We start from the raw sequence: 13,372 nt of genomic DNA on the forward strand, positions 1-13,372 counted from the left end.
TGTGCTCGGGAAGCGAGAACGCTACCGCGAGACCACGAGCGGCGGACGAATTTTTTTTTTTTTTGTCATCTGTACAGAATCAGTACAGCCTGTGTTCAAATTATAGCTAACGGACAACAAAGGAATAAATAAATAATACATAACCTTCTTCCGTCATTAAATATGATTTCGATATGTTAGATACATTTCGTATGCAGCAATGTATGACCTGAACGTTAGCTGGCCGGTGACTACATTCTTCACTGCAAACTTTTCAAAATTTGTCCTGTATTTTAGTTATTTATGAAGTACCGCAATACACATGGACAATAGCGAAAAGAAAACCAAATCATTATCAGCCTGTGATGTGGGATTACAAAAATTGAAAAAATCTGTTTTTTTTTTTTTTTAACGAATAGTTCCCTTAGAACTCAATGAGAATACCTGCACAGAGGAGAACACATGCGAATTTAAAAACCGTGGTTTCTAATTTTTTACGCAAAATAAAACTTTACTGAGAAACTACGTGCAAAAGGGGATACAGCTTTACTTCATTTACGTAAAACTATGTTTTTCGTGTCACTTGTGATGACTCGAAAATTTCATGATACGGTACATTTCTGTGGCGCTACGAGCAACCGCTGTAGAAACAGGGGATATGATAGACATACTCCCTGTCATACTAGCGTCATCCCAGTGTGACCCGGTTAAGGGGAGGTTTACTATCTTTGGCCCGAAAAAAGCATGTTCCTTGAGAATTTTTTTCTAGGGATGTGTTATCGATATCAGTGTCAAATTTCGCCTAAATGTTTATTGATATTTCGTCTACAAACTGGAATGTTTTCGACCGGAAATGTTGAAGAGCAAAGGCGGAAGTGCCGTCGGAACGAAACAAAATTTCGATGCAGACCCCCACGCGCGGTGTATCACAGGTCAGCCGGCTCGTCTCAAATCAAAATTGAGTTGACGTTAGCGAAGTTTATAAGATTCTTTAGGAGTTGTACCTCGCTTAAGGTATTTGGACCATAAGAAACAAAATGCAGGCCATTTGAAAAAGTAGCGTTTTTTTCATCGATTTTTCCACTTCGTCGGCCAAGTAAAAATATTTGTAGTTGATTGATCGGAATAAAAGTGGTACAACTCCTAGACAATTTAGTTAGCTTCGTCGGAAACAAAGAATCATGCCAATCGGTTCAGCAGATTTGAAGTTACCATACCGCGCGATAAAAAAAACAAGTCATTTCGAGAAAAACGCCTTTGAAGTTTTGACTGCATATAAATGCAATATTATGCAACGTACGTTCAATCTGCTATTTTTGGTCCATAAACTAGTCCTTCCTCTTCCTGATAGAGGGTGTTCAGCTCGGCATGGGCCATCCTGCGCTGCGCCGCTCGTACGGTCGGTGACAAATGGTTTTCGGCCGCTTGAATCCGGTGGTCGTCCGAATGCTTGGCGAACTGCGTCGAATGCGGTCCCAGGGTGACGTCCATCGTTGTCATTGTCTTCAGAATTTCTGAATGCCCTTCGCTGAAGCTGCTCATTACCAGGAAAGTCGCAATCTCCGCAGTCTTCGCACCAGAATGCAAATGCTTGAGGGCTAACTTCACAACACACGCGTTCAAACTTTCTTTTGAATTTTGTGTGTTTCCTCCCAAGCACCGGTACAATAACTCGTCCTCCGGTACAATAACTCGTCCTCCAAAAGAAAAAAAATGGTGCGTGAAAAAGGCCGATTTCAGGCAAGTGCATAATTTGTTCAACCGCGGAAAACAAACATTTCCATTCCGTATTCGGAAAACCCGTTTCAGGGGTGGATTCTAAACACTTTTATGGATCCAAAAATGCAATTAAAAAAACGATTTTTTGAACCAAAATATAGTAAACCTCCCCTTAAGTAGGTTCTATTACTCTTCTACGCACCCCAGCAAAGTGCGTAGCTTCTGCGACGTATCGTTATCGCATTGCGTATCGCAAGAGTTACCGACGCGAATAGCTGTTTCGATAGAAGGTTTACGATATTGTCTTTCCAGTCGCTACCAATCTCAGCTTTCAAAACCGGGAGCAAAGACTGTCTCCACTGAACACATGAAGAAATCTAAGCTGTTTCAGAGTGAATTACAAACAACATATATGTGGTATGTAGCTCCGTGTGTCATGTCTGCTTTTTTTTATGGATAACAGACATGCTGAATACACTCTCGTCAGCTAAGTATGGTTGATTAAGTTGGCTGCGCCGAAAAAGCCGTCAGCACTTATAGAGACCATTCGAAAGAATTACATTCGTCAGCTATCGCGCCGTGACTCTTCTTAGAGTCCTAATTTCCATTTTGTATGTTAAGTTCCCTACTTGCAGCTCATGATTACTAATGGCATTTTAGTGAAGCTGTTGTGATAATTGGAAATTTGTGATAAACTGTGTGATGTTACTGATAGGTCATACAAATTTTTGTAAAGAAAAAGGAGATCATTCTAAAAATTTGTAAAAGGAAGTACGTAGGCTATTTATTGGAGAAACATAACAGCGACAGTATAATCACAGAAGCTACCAGAGAATGGTTAATATAAAAGAAAAAGTGAAGTTTTACGATCATGTTTTGTTATTTTTATCTCGAAGATGGTCTCTTGCTTTCTTTTGAAAGGTATAGGTTCAAATGGTTCAAATGGCTCTGAGCACTATGGGACGTAACATCTCAGGTCATCAGTCCCCTAGAACTTATAACTACTTAAACCTAACTAACTTACAGACATCACACACATCCATGCCCGAGGCAGGATTCGAACCTGCGACCGTAGAGGTCGCGCGGTTCCAGACTGAAGCGCCTAGAACCGCTCGGCTACAGCGGCCGGCGAAAGGTATGGGTTGTGCAATCGTCTTAATTTGTAGGAGACAACGAAGCAGCATTTTATGTAACCCACACGCAAATATACACTATAAAGCATACAAATTATTGTGGGTTTATTTATCACCAAATACTTCATCTTGTCAATTCTACGCCAAGAACAGTTAACAGTACTGATATCCGGTTCGCATCCATTATGGATAACACGACAGTAGCAACTGAATGTAGTGGCGACATAACAAACCACACAACGAAACGTAAGAAGCCAAAAGCTAATGGTAGACCTTCGTAATATTTACAAACACTGGACTATGTGAGAGCGACAACAAATCGATGTACAGAGATATTCAAGATAGGCGACTAACCATCGCCTCGTGATTTTACGTAAAAAATGAACATTTATATTATTAGCAGTAACATAATTTACTTATATACAAACGAATGTGTTTTCCTTGTAGACGTTCAAAAATGGTTCAAATGGCTCTGAGCACTATAGGATTTAACTTCTAAGGTCATCAGTCCCCTAGAACTGAGAACTACTTAAACCTAACTAACATAAAGACATCACACACATCCATGCTCGAGGCAGGATTCGAACCTGCGACCGTAGCGGTCACGCGGTTCCAGACTGTAGCGCCTAGAACCGCTCGGCCACCCCGGCCGGCTGTGTAGACGTCATTGCTATTAGATTAATACATTATAATTTGGATTGGAACACGGATTTCCTGTTTTTAGCTTACGAGTGCTTTAACAATTTTTTAAAATCTATAACGTCTTTGTTACAAAAATACCAGTAATAATAATGTTTACAGAAACGCTTGTAAATACGATATTCCCTTTCCTAATTAAAGACTTCTCCTGGTCCCACTAAAGCTTTGATCAATGTAAAAATTTCATGTTTTATATCATTTAAATTCTGATTTATAAAAGGTTTTACCTCTTTCTTGAACAAAGAAAAGAAAAGTTAAAACGCAAAGAAAACGGAAAAGTACTTTCCTAACAAATGATTTGCTCCTTACACTGTTTCTGACATTTGAATTTTTAAGTTTTCCTCGCATTTTCAAATTACATTTTTCTCCGGATTGTCTTTACTAGCCCCTCATCACTGAAGGCTCACATACAAGGGTGAATGAACGAACGCGCTTTGACAACTTACTACGTACTTATATGACGTCTCATAAACGAGTAAAAATCTCCACAGCAAGGAAAATGTTCAGCCCTAACCCTAAAAGAAGAAATCAAAGAGAGTAGCCCTACCCATGGACACACTAAAACAGCAGCCCGCTTCGGCGCACATTAGAAATTCCATCTCGTCGGAGACCGTTCAAATATAAGCAGCTTTCTAGCCATTTCCGATCCCGCGAGCAGCACCAGTTTGTAATAACACCCTCCCTGCACTCGGCTCAAGGCACCTCGAGATTCAGCGTTTCATTTTCAGCGAAAGCTCACCGCGAACCAAAAGCTCGGTAGCAACAACGAACGCATTAACTCCCAGAGCGCGCTACGAATAAAATGTCGAAATTACGCAAATTCTTATTGGTCTTTTTAAAGTGATCACGGTTTTGACTGGAGACAACAAGCAGCTTTCTACTACACCCAAGATCATATTGTTCTTCAATATATAGATTGTCGGAAGACGAAAATCATGGCGAAGAATCACAGGCTTATGGAACAAAGATTCTGCACCAATAGCATCCCTGTTCCTTATTGCCGTTCCTTCTGTAAAAAATTAAATAATGGTAACTGCTACACAGTGTGTTCGGGAAGTCGTTATGCTCTAGGCTACGGATGTGGATAACGTTACAAATTCGAAACTAAGTTGGCATAACGCAAGTTGGCAAAACTATTTCTTCTCTTGTGTAACATTTTACTGGTTGGGGCAGGTAATGAAGGCTATTGAATGTGACGTGTAGTGTTTAGAAGTTTAACCTGTTTTACAATTATGGTGCTGTCAAGCGAGGAACGGATTTTTCTTGGTGAACGTGTATTTTGAAAAACCGATAACTACACAGATTTAGGCACTGCTGAAAACTTCTCGGAAACAGCTGTACCTCGTCATAATATTGTTCGTCAATTTACTGAGAGATTTCGAGAGACAGTCTCAGTGTTAGACACTGAACAAACCGGAAGGCTACCTAAACAAGGGGTGACCAACTCGCAGCCCAAAGCAAGTAAGAATGCGGCCCAAGAAGTGAGCGTCTACCAAACTCCTGTAGCACGATGTGATTATTCTCTCATTGTTTCATCCCGTTCATAACACTGCCTCCCGCGCTATACTTGAATTTCATAGTGTCATTATTATAAACGGCTAGCCCGTCATACGCGGTGGTCTGACGCGCGTAGTCGCCGGGCGGTTTGAGGCGCCATGTCACGGACTGCGCGGCCCCACCCGCCGGAGGTTCGAGCCCTCCCTTGGGCATGGATGTGTGTGTTGTTTTTAGCATAAGTTAGTTCAAGCAGTGTGTAAGTGTAGGGACCAATGGCCTCAGCAGTTTGGTCCCTTAGGAATTCACACACACACACACACACACATGTGGTGGTCTATTATCTAACAGCTACTTCAGTTGCAACTGCGAAAGTAAGGATTTAGAGACGTATAATGAATTTAATTTATGGAACTACAAGGAAATTCTGTGATATTTCTGAGCAGTTGGGATGAAGAAGCTTTCTCACCATACATCTGATTATTATTATTCTCGTGTCAGAAACATATATAAAAAACAGTGTATACAATTATTGACAGATCAACATAGTTTATATAATCTTTGACCAGAGCACTTTCCGGTGCTTGGTGAAGGTCATCTTCTGTGCGGGTGTCTGGACACGGTCCACACTGAAGCATATTTTGTGTAGCCTGTTCTCATCATGACCAGAGGGTAAAGATTCTGAAAATCATTTCCAACCAGGAGGATATCTCAGCCCTCCATAGTGGCACCTTGGCTTCTTCATCAGTTGTTGTTAGTTTCTCCAATGTTCTGAGGAAACATTTCTTGACCTTAGTAGTTGTGGGTAGGGTTCTTCCCCATGCATGGGATGCAATTTTTTCCTGCTCCAGTTTCGTTCTTTCCCATTATGCTACTATTTCTCTTCGGACAGGAGGTGCTGCAATTCCTGCAAAGTGGTAGAGCCACTCGACTAAAGCTGACTTCAAGCTGCCTGTCTACTTCTGCATGTACCGTTTAGGGCAATATCCACCTGTCTGGCATTTGTTGACTTACACCACACAGGACAAACATACTCTGCAGCGTGGCAGCACAATGCCATTGCAGAAGTTCGTATGGTTTCAGCTTGGCTGCCCCACTGTGATCCTGCCAGCTTTCTCAGTAGGCTGTTCCTGGTGGAGACTTTTGATTTGAACTTCATGCAGTGTTTTTTGAACGTTAGAGATCTGTCGAGTGTTATTCATAGGTATTTTGGAGTCTCACAGTGTTCCAATTTAATCCCTGAGCATTCCCTCTCTAACTTGTGGGTGGTTTCCCTATTTCTCAGATGGAAAGCACACGATTTAGTTTAAGCTGTTTTATTCAGTAAAATTTCGACAGATCTTCAAGAGCACTCTTTGGGTGATTTCTGTTGAATCAAACTTTTTGCTTTGGGTTGCCAAAGCGACGTCATCATCACACAAGAAACTCCTCCAGTTAGGGGCTCCGAAAAAAATGGTTCAAATGGCTCTAAGCACTATGGGACTTAGCATCTGAGGTCATCAGTCCCCTAGACTTAGACCTACTTAAACCTAACTAACCTAAGGACATCACACACATCCATGCCCGAGGCAGGATTCGAACCTGCGACCGTAGCAGCAGCACGGTTCCAGACTGAAGCGCCTAGAACCGCTCGGCCACACCGGCCGACTCGATGGGACAGTACTGAGCGGAGCGTTAACAGTGAAACACGAAGACAGCATAACCTGCAAGTGCAATCTGTATTATAAGAATTCTGTAAATCATTAGGAGGCTTCAATTTACCTGTGGGACACTGGTACACGACAATATCACCACTCGGTCACAGCGGCCGGCGTTGGGGCTACAGGGTGGTCGTTAGTGTATATATTGAACAGAACTGGAGCCAACACACTTCACTGGAGAAGCCAATTTTTCTGTAGGCTCAACAGGCTGCGTTGTCCTTGGCGAAGAATCTTCGATTCTGCAGAAGATTGGCGACGAGCCTAATGAAGCTGAAATCCTTGGTTAGGTTATAGACCTTGTTTAGTAGTAACTGGTGGTTGACAGTGTCGTACGCTGCTGTCAATTCCAGAATACCACTTCTGTCACGTTACGGGCTTGAAAGCCATCTTCTGTGAACATCCAAAAACGTAGTCCCAATCACTATAAGTTAGTAGAAGTTAAAAACCTCAATGTGGGTAGCAATTACTCTCAATTTTTGCTATCTAACGCATCCTTAATTTTGTTATAACCGGTTTAATTTGGTATCATATTCATTGCTACAAATAAAAACCAAGTTTAAACATGTACGTCTCCATAACACACTTTCACGAATTTTTTTTACTTTCGTGCGGAAATGACCGATACAAAGAAATGATCTTTAATTCAGTTCAGTTTCCTCATTCGACGGCTCACAGACCTCACATCGGACTGAACCAACGATAGTTCAAAATGGTTCAAATGGCTCTGAGCACCATGGGACTTAACATCTGAGGTCATCAGTCCCCTAGACTTAGAATTACTTAAACCTAACTAACCTAAGGATACCACACATATCCATGCCCGAGGCAGGATTCGAACCTGCGACCGTAGCAGCCGCGTGGTTCCGGACTGAAGCGCCTAGAACCGCTCGGCCACAGCGGCCGGCTTTAAAAAGGTCTCTTCGAGGTAGAATCCTACGTATCAATACAATGTTTCAATAAAATTGAGGCAAGCAGAAATAAATGCTAACAATTTTTTTTTTCAATGCAGCACTTTGCCCAAACATAATCCTGGAAACAGGATGAAATACGCAGTCATACTTTTCGACAGTCGTTTTCAGGATTTTCGAAACGATAATTAAATTTTTTAATTTATGTGGTATCTTTTACAAACCATACATATAAGTTACCAGAATATTTTCAGATGGAACGCAGAGAGTTACAGTCTGACATCCAATTGAAAGAATAGTTTGGTCATGTATTATTGTTGAAAGTACGTACGTTTGTGAACACCTGTTTTCAAAGATAAAGCACACAAAGGATAAAAATCGAACCAAAATCTGAGATGAGCAACCTGAGATTTACAGCCACTTCGATCGAATCTGATATTGATACATTAGTTTCCCACATTCAAACTCAAATCTCAATTATTTGTATGATTTGTATTTACTTATACACAAAATTATTAATGGAACCTTATGTATAAAATGTCAAATTAATTCCATCTCTCTCCCTCCCTCTCTCTCTCTTTTCCCCTGCCCAAAAATACTCGTCTTCTACCAACGTAGCCAAGTACGTACAAGAAGAGAAATTCTTGGATGTCTGTAACTCGATGCAGCAGAGCCCAGCAAACTCATTACGCAAGATGGTAGAAGAAAAAAATATTGGCCTTGAAGTATGCATGAAGCGGTTAGGCAGACATCGAAATTGTTCCTGTATAACACGAGACCAGTGCATGTAATTTAAGATGCGGATCGTGAAAAGCTTATCTGTTACTGCAAATGCATTTATACTTTTATCGAGAGGACTATATTTAAAATTTCTCCCCCTCAGTTTGCTAGAGTCACAGTTCGATAGGATTTTGTGCACTCGTACTACCAGAGTCAAATAACGTCCATTCGGATCGTCTCTGCATTCTGTAAAATCGGTATTACTTTTACGATAACTCAGCTTTAGTTCTTAATAACATCCGCCTCCCGTCCTCCTTCATTAATGATGAGACGACTTGTGTGACATGCCTTGGCAGACCTGAGGACTGAACTGCCGTGGACAGTATTACGGGTGACATGCGGGCAGCTGTACTCACCGTATCAGCGAAGGGTCCCGGCTCCTTCATTCCATTTCTCGAAGGCTGGACACCTTCTGCAACAAAACAAACAACAGACTCAGTATCGGAGGCGTCGTCAGGCAGCTATGCGACATAGTAATGCAAGCAGCTGGCACATGTCTTACAGGTTGACCTACTCAAGGTGTAGCATAATTACTAGCGAAAACTGTACGATGACAGAAGCAAAAACAATCCGGTCAACATGGGTCATTCTGTGGAGCCGTTTGCGAGATAACTGGGAATGTGTGGTTACGGTCCACTTCTGTAGTTCAGTAGCCCACTTCTGTAGTCCAGCGACGACATAACCACTCGAGAACTGCTTCGACCAAACTCAGATTTCTATTGGCAAAAAACACCACTACCAGATGAATGAGTGGACACACAGCAGAATACGAACAGAAAACAGACAAGCGAATACCAATGACTCCCTTGCTTGTATCCTGTACGAATTTGGAAGTCCCCAGAAGACCCAAACGACGACAAGACCATTGAGAATACGCTCATAAGACTCATACTAAATATGCCTTACACACCTGATAGTCGCAGATAACGCACATACGTAACAGGTAGAGAAGCCGAATAACTGATACACACGAGAAACATTACACGGCGCGACATCCAACCTGCAATACTTAGACAGTGAACACAATATTTTCTAATTCCCTTGAGAAGATAATCTTTTCTTTTCAAACGAAACTATGTAATTTACAAATAGCATATTGCGCTTTCCGGAGTACAAAATTCCACAACGATAGTGAAGCCAGAATTCATTCGTTGATACGAAACGAAATTTTAACTTCTAGAAGAGTATATGTTACTCAAGAACAGAATTTCTTCTTTTTTTTACGACAAGTTTACATTATAAATACAACGCAACGGTAAAGGAATGAAGCTAGGCGAAGAAGCAAAGGAGGTTAAAGAATGGAAGGGATGTAGAAGGAGACGGTAGAATTTTTTTCTTTCTACACACTACCTACATCTCTTCTGCGCCTTTGTTTGGTTCCAAGTTGCCGATTTCCCTCCTTTCCTCGTCAGTTCGTAAAATTTCGTCACGTCTAGATTACATTGAACCAGTTCCTTTCTGGAACGGCTGATTACACCGCTCCCGCTTCTGAAACATACAGATTGACTATTTATTCTTGCGACGTTCTGTTTTACACAAAATATCACCACAGTTCACCACATATTGTATCATTACGGAATGTGCTTATATTAGGTTTCATTTGATTCTCGTTTCTTCGTCAGTCGCCCCACCAAAGCGTAAGTCCGAAATCAGACACTGTTGTTCTATTTCGGCACGTGGGTATTCGTGTGTATCCGAAACAGTTCTCTGTCTGGATCGCAGGTGAAATTTCTATAGCAGAATGCTGGCCCAGTTTCTTGAGGGGCTCGCTCAACCCGAGTTGTTGCATCACGTAAAATGTTACTGCAGTACAGACAAAAGAATGACTGCTTTGTAAAAAACCGTGGCTCACTCCCGACGAGTTTTGCGATAGTAGTGTTGTCTTTTACTTTTTTTTATGTATGGGCCTAATATGTTCTCCTGTTATTCACGATATTACGGTACGCACATCAAAAATCGCTGCACAAGCCATTAATTTTTCGTAGAAATCCATTACACCGCGTCCATCCCGGTTCAATGGCCGCAATACATGCCACGGACATCGCCATCTAATTACCGCTGAATGCGTCATCATCGATCGAGAGTTAATTACATCCACATCAATCAGCTTTCACCACTTAATAGCCTCTCGGTGTTATGACAGCAGACAATTTAAGATTCAAATGAAGGCGGTAACTGCTTTCTGTCCGAACCATGAACCCTTTCTGGAATTCACACCAGTTCTCATCGCTGTAGGACCTGTACTGTCACCAATGAGTACGTGTGTGCTGTCCAACATTTTAGTGCCATCATTTTTCGTGTCCGCGTTACAATGGAAAAACACCGACGACATCTTAGTATAGTGTGGACAAAATGCAGTGTGTCCATAAAGCCCTTCATCACTTCAAAAAATCATAACTTGGAAACTATGAGAGACAGAAAATTTTGATTTGCTATAAAATGTTTAGCAGCTCTCAATGTTTACCCTTTGTTGCAGATTTGACAAGCAGTGCGTCGAAACGGCGACAACACCACGAGAAGGCGCAACTGTCGTCTTGTATGCAAATCCGTAGCTCGTGGTCTAGTGGTTAGCGTTGCTACCTCTGGATCACGGGGTCCCGGGTTCGATTCCCGGCCGGGTTGGGGATTTTCTCTGCCCAGGGACTGGGTGTTCGTGTTGTCATCATCATCATTCGTGAAAGTGGCTAGATTGGACTATGTAAAAAGAAACTGGACTGTGTAAAAATTGGGACTTAATACGGTCGCTGACGACCGCACAGTTGAGCGACCCCCCCCCCCCACCCTCCCATTCAATCAATAAGAAACAAATCATCATCATCTGGTATGCAGAATCGAAATTGGTGATAACGGTCCTGCGGGACGTGCAGGATGCGCTGAATGACACATTTCCTGAGAGGTGGGTGGGTAGCGATGGTGCCATCGCAGCGCCCCGTGCTCTCCCGATCTCGTGCCACTAAACTTTTTTTTTTTCTGGGGATCGCACATACATAACACCAACCAATGCCACTGCTACCCTTCGTGCACAAAACAATGAAGCAATCATAACTGTTCATAGAACAACGCCCCATAGACATTTGTGAATGTGGAGCAATGGACAGCCCCGGACCACATCGCCTGGGAGTGTGCCATTAGATGTTACAGACCAGGACAGGAACGTCTTCGGTAATACAACGGTCTATAACATAATAAGAATTGAGGTACTGTAGCACAAGCTGAAGTCGCTGACAGCCAAAATATCAGCTTACAAACTGAAAGCCTACATGGCCGAGAGACCAACAAGAAGAGGCCGTACACCATGACAACGAGACGCATCACGGCTAAACATCCACCTTCAACGACCTTCCGAAAGCAGCGAGAAGATGAGCGTCGGGAAGGACTTCCTGAGACCCTGACAGCCGTCCCCCACTCTCTTCACATTCGGTGGCGTGGCAGCACAGACCCTGTGAATCCCGAGTTGTGCCTCGACGCTTCAACCGCTAACTTTCCTGGCAAATGAGGAAATCTAGCCTGGTTCTGAGACAAAGTACAGTAGTGTGGTAAAGAGTAGTGCTGTGTAGTGTAGTGGTGTATGGTAGTTGTGGTGTCACCGCCAGACACCACACTTACTAGGTGGTAGCCTTTAAATCGGCCGCGGTCCGTTAGTATACGCCGGACTCGCGTGTCGCCACTGTCAGTGATTGCAGACCGAGCGCCGCCACACGGCAGGTCTAGTCTAGAGAGATTCCCTAGCACTCGCCCAAATTGTACAGCCGACTTTTCTAGCGATGGTTCACTGTCTACATACGCTCTCATTTGCAGAGACGACAGTTTAGCATAGCCTTCAGCTACGTCATTTGCTACGACCTAGCAAGGCGCCATATTCAGTTACTATTCTGAGCAGATAATATTGTGAATCATGTACCGTCAAGGGCGACGTTCATCATTAATGGATTAAAGTTAAGTATCAAACTAATTACGTCCTCTTTCTGAATTCTAATTCCTTGTCATGTTCCAGACCTCACGTCAGTATAGTCCTTCCCTCCTCACGCCAGCCTGCGTGAGCTAAAACGCGTGCATTTCGGCCTCCACTAGTAACACGGTGTTGGCTCCTGCCAATACAACAGTAGTGTATCTCATAATTACAAAATTAAAAAAAAATTGTGATGCAGCATAGCACAGTAGACCAATAGCACTTGCCTTCTGCATCCTATATGGACAGGTATCTGTGCACCAGATGGTCAAAGGGTAATATGTACACTTTTTTAAATTATTATTTTTAAGTATATTTCAGCTTCCAATAACAGAATGAATCGGATCCTTCTTTTCATTTTTAAAATGTGGAGCTGTTGATTCTTTCTAATAGCTCATTTCACATATCTGGCCTTGTGAACAATACGAGTGCTTGTCCTCGGAGTCTTTCGGGGCGGGACGTTTGAATAAAATCTTCTGTTTTCAAGCCGCATCAATTCAAATAAAATTCTCAAGCTTTCCATGCCTAGCTCCACCATAACCGTCAAGGTAAAACTGCCACGGCTGGCACTATTTCCTGCTTATATACCAACGGTTTCGGCCGCTGTCACCGGGTAGCTCATAGCAGCTCCGGCCTGCCGCGTGACCAAATGACTCCAGACGGCGCGAGAGCCAGCGCCACATTTGAAACTGCCGCTCCCGCCTCCCTCCGCATTAATCATCCGTCGTTGCTTCCTTTTGACATCCAAAGCCCGCCCTCACGCTCTACTCAGTGTGTAGCCCTAGTCTCTGTTGAAATCGCTGCTGTTAATTCTAATCTCAGCCGCCTCTTTTATAACGGAGTCCCAGTATGTTGACGCACGAGCCAAGATTCTTCTGTTCTCAAACTATATTTTGTGACCGTTTTCGAGGTAATGCGCAAGTACGGCCAACTTTTCGAGCTCCCTATGCTTAACATGCACAACGCTCTGCAACCGTGCGAACTGCCTGGCCTGTACATATGCTGCCGCAT

General features: G+C 42.8%; 1 protein-coding gene across 1 annotated transcript in view; it reads right to left on the reverse strand.

Moving 5' to 3' along the window:
- LOC126106265 (uncharacterized) overlaps positions 1-13,372 on the reverse strand; it is a 1,253,536-nt gene that overhangs the window by 116,789 nt on the left and 1,123,375 nt on the right. The window contains exon 5 of the mRNA XM_049912489.1: positions 8,769-8,824. Coding sequence (XP_049768446.1) covers positions 8,769-8,824 — 56 coding nt within the window. The remainder of the gene's footprint in view (positions 1-8,768; positions 8,825-13,372) is intronic.

Source organism: Schistocerca cancellata, chromosome 10 (genome assembly GCF_023864275.1).
Source record: "Schistocerca cancellata isolate TAMUIC-IGC-003103 chromosome 10, iqSchCanc2.1, whole genome shotgun sequence".
NCBI classification, from domain to species: domain Eukaryota; kingdom Metazoa; phylum Arthropoda; class Insecta; order Orthoptera; family Acrididae; genus Schistocerca; species Schistocerca cancellata.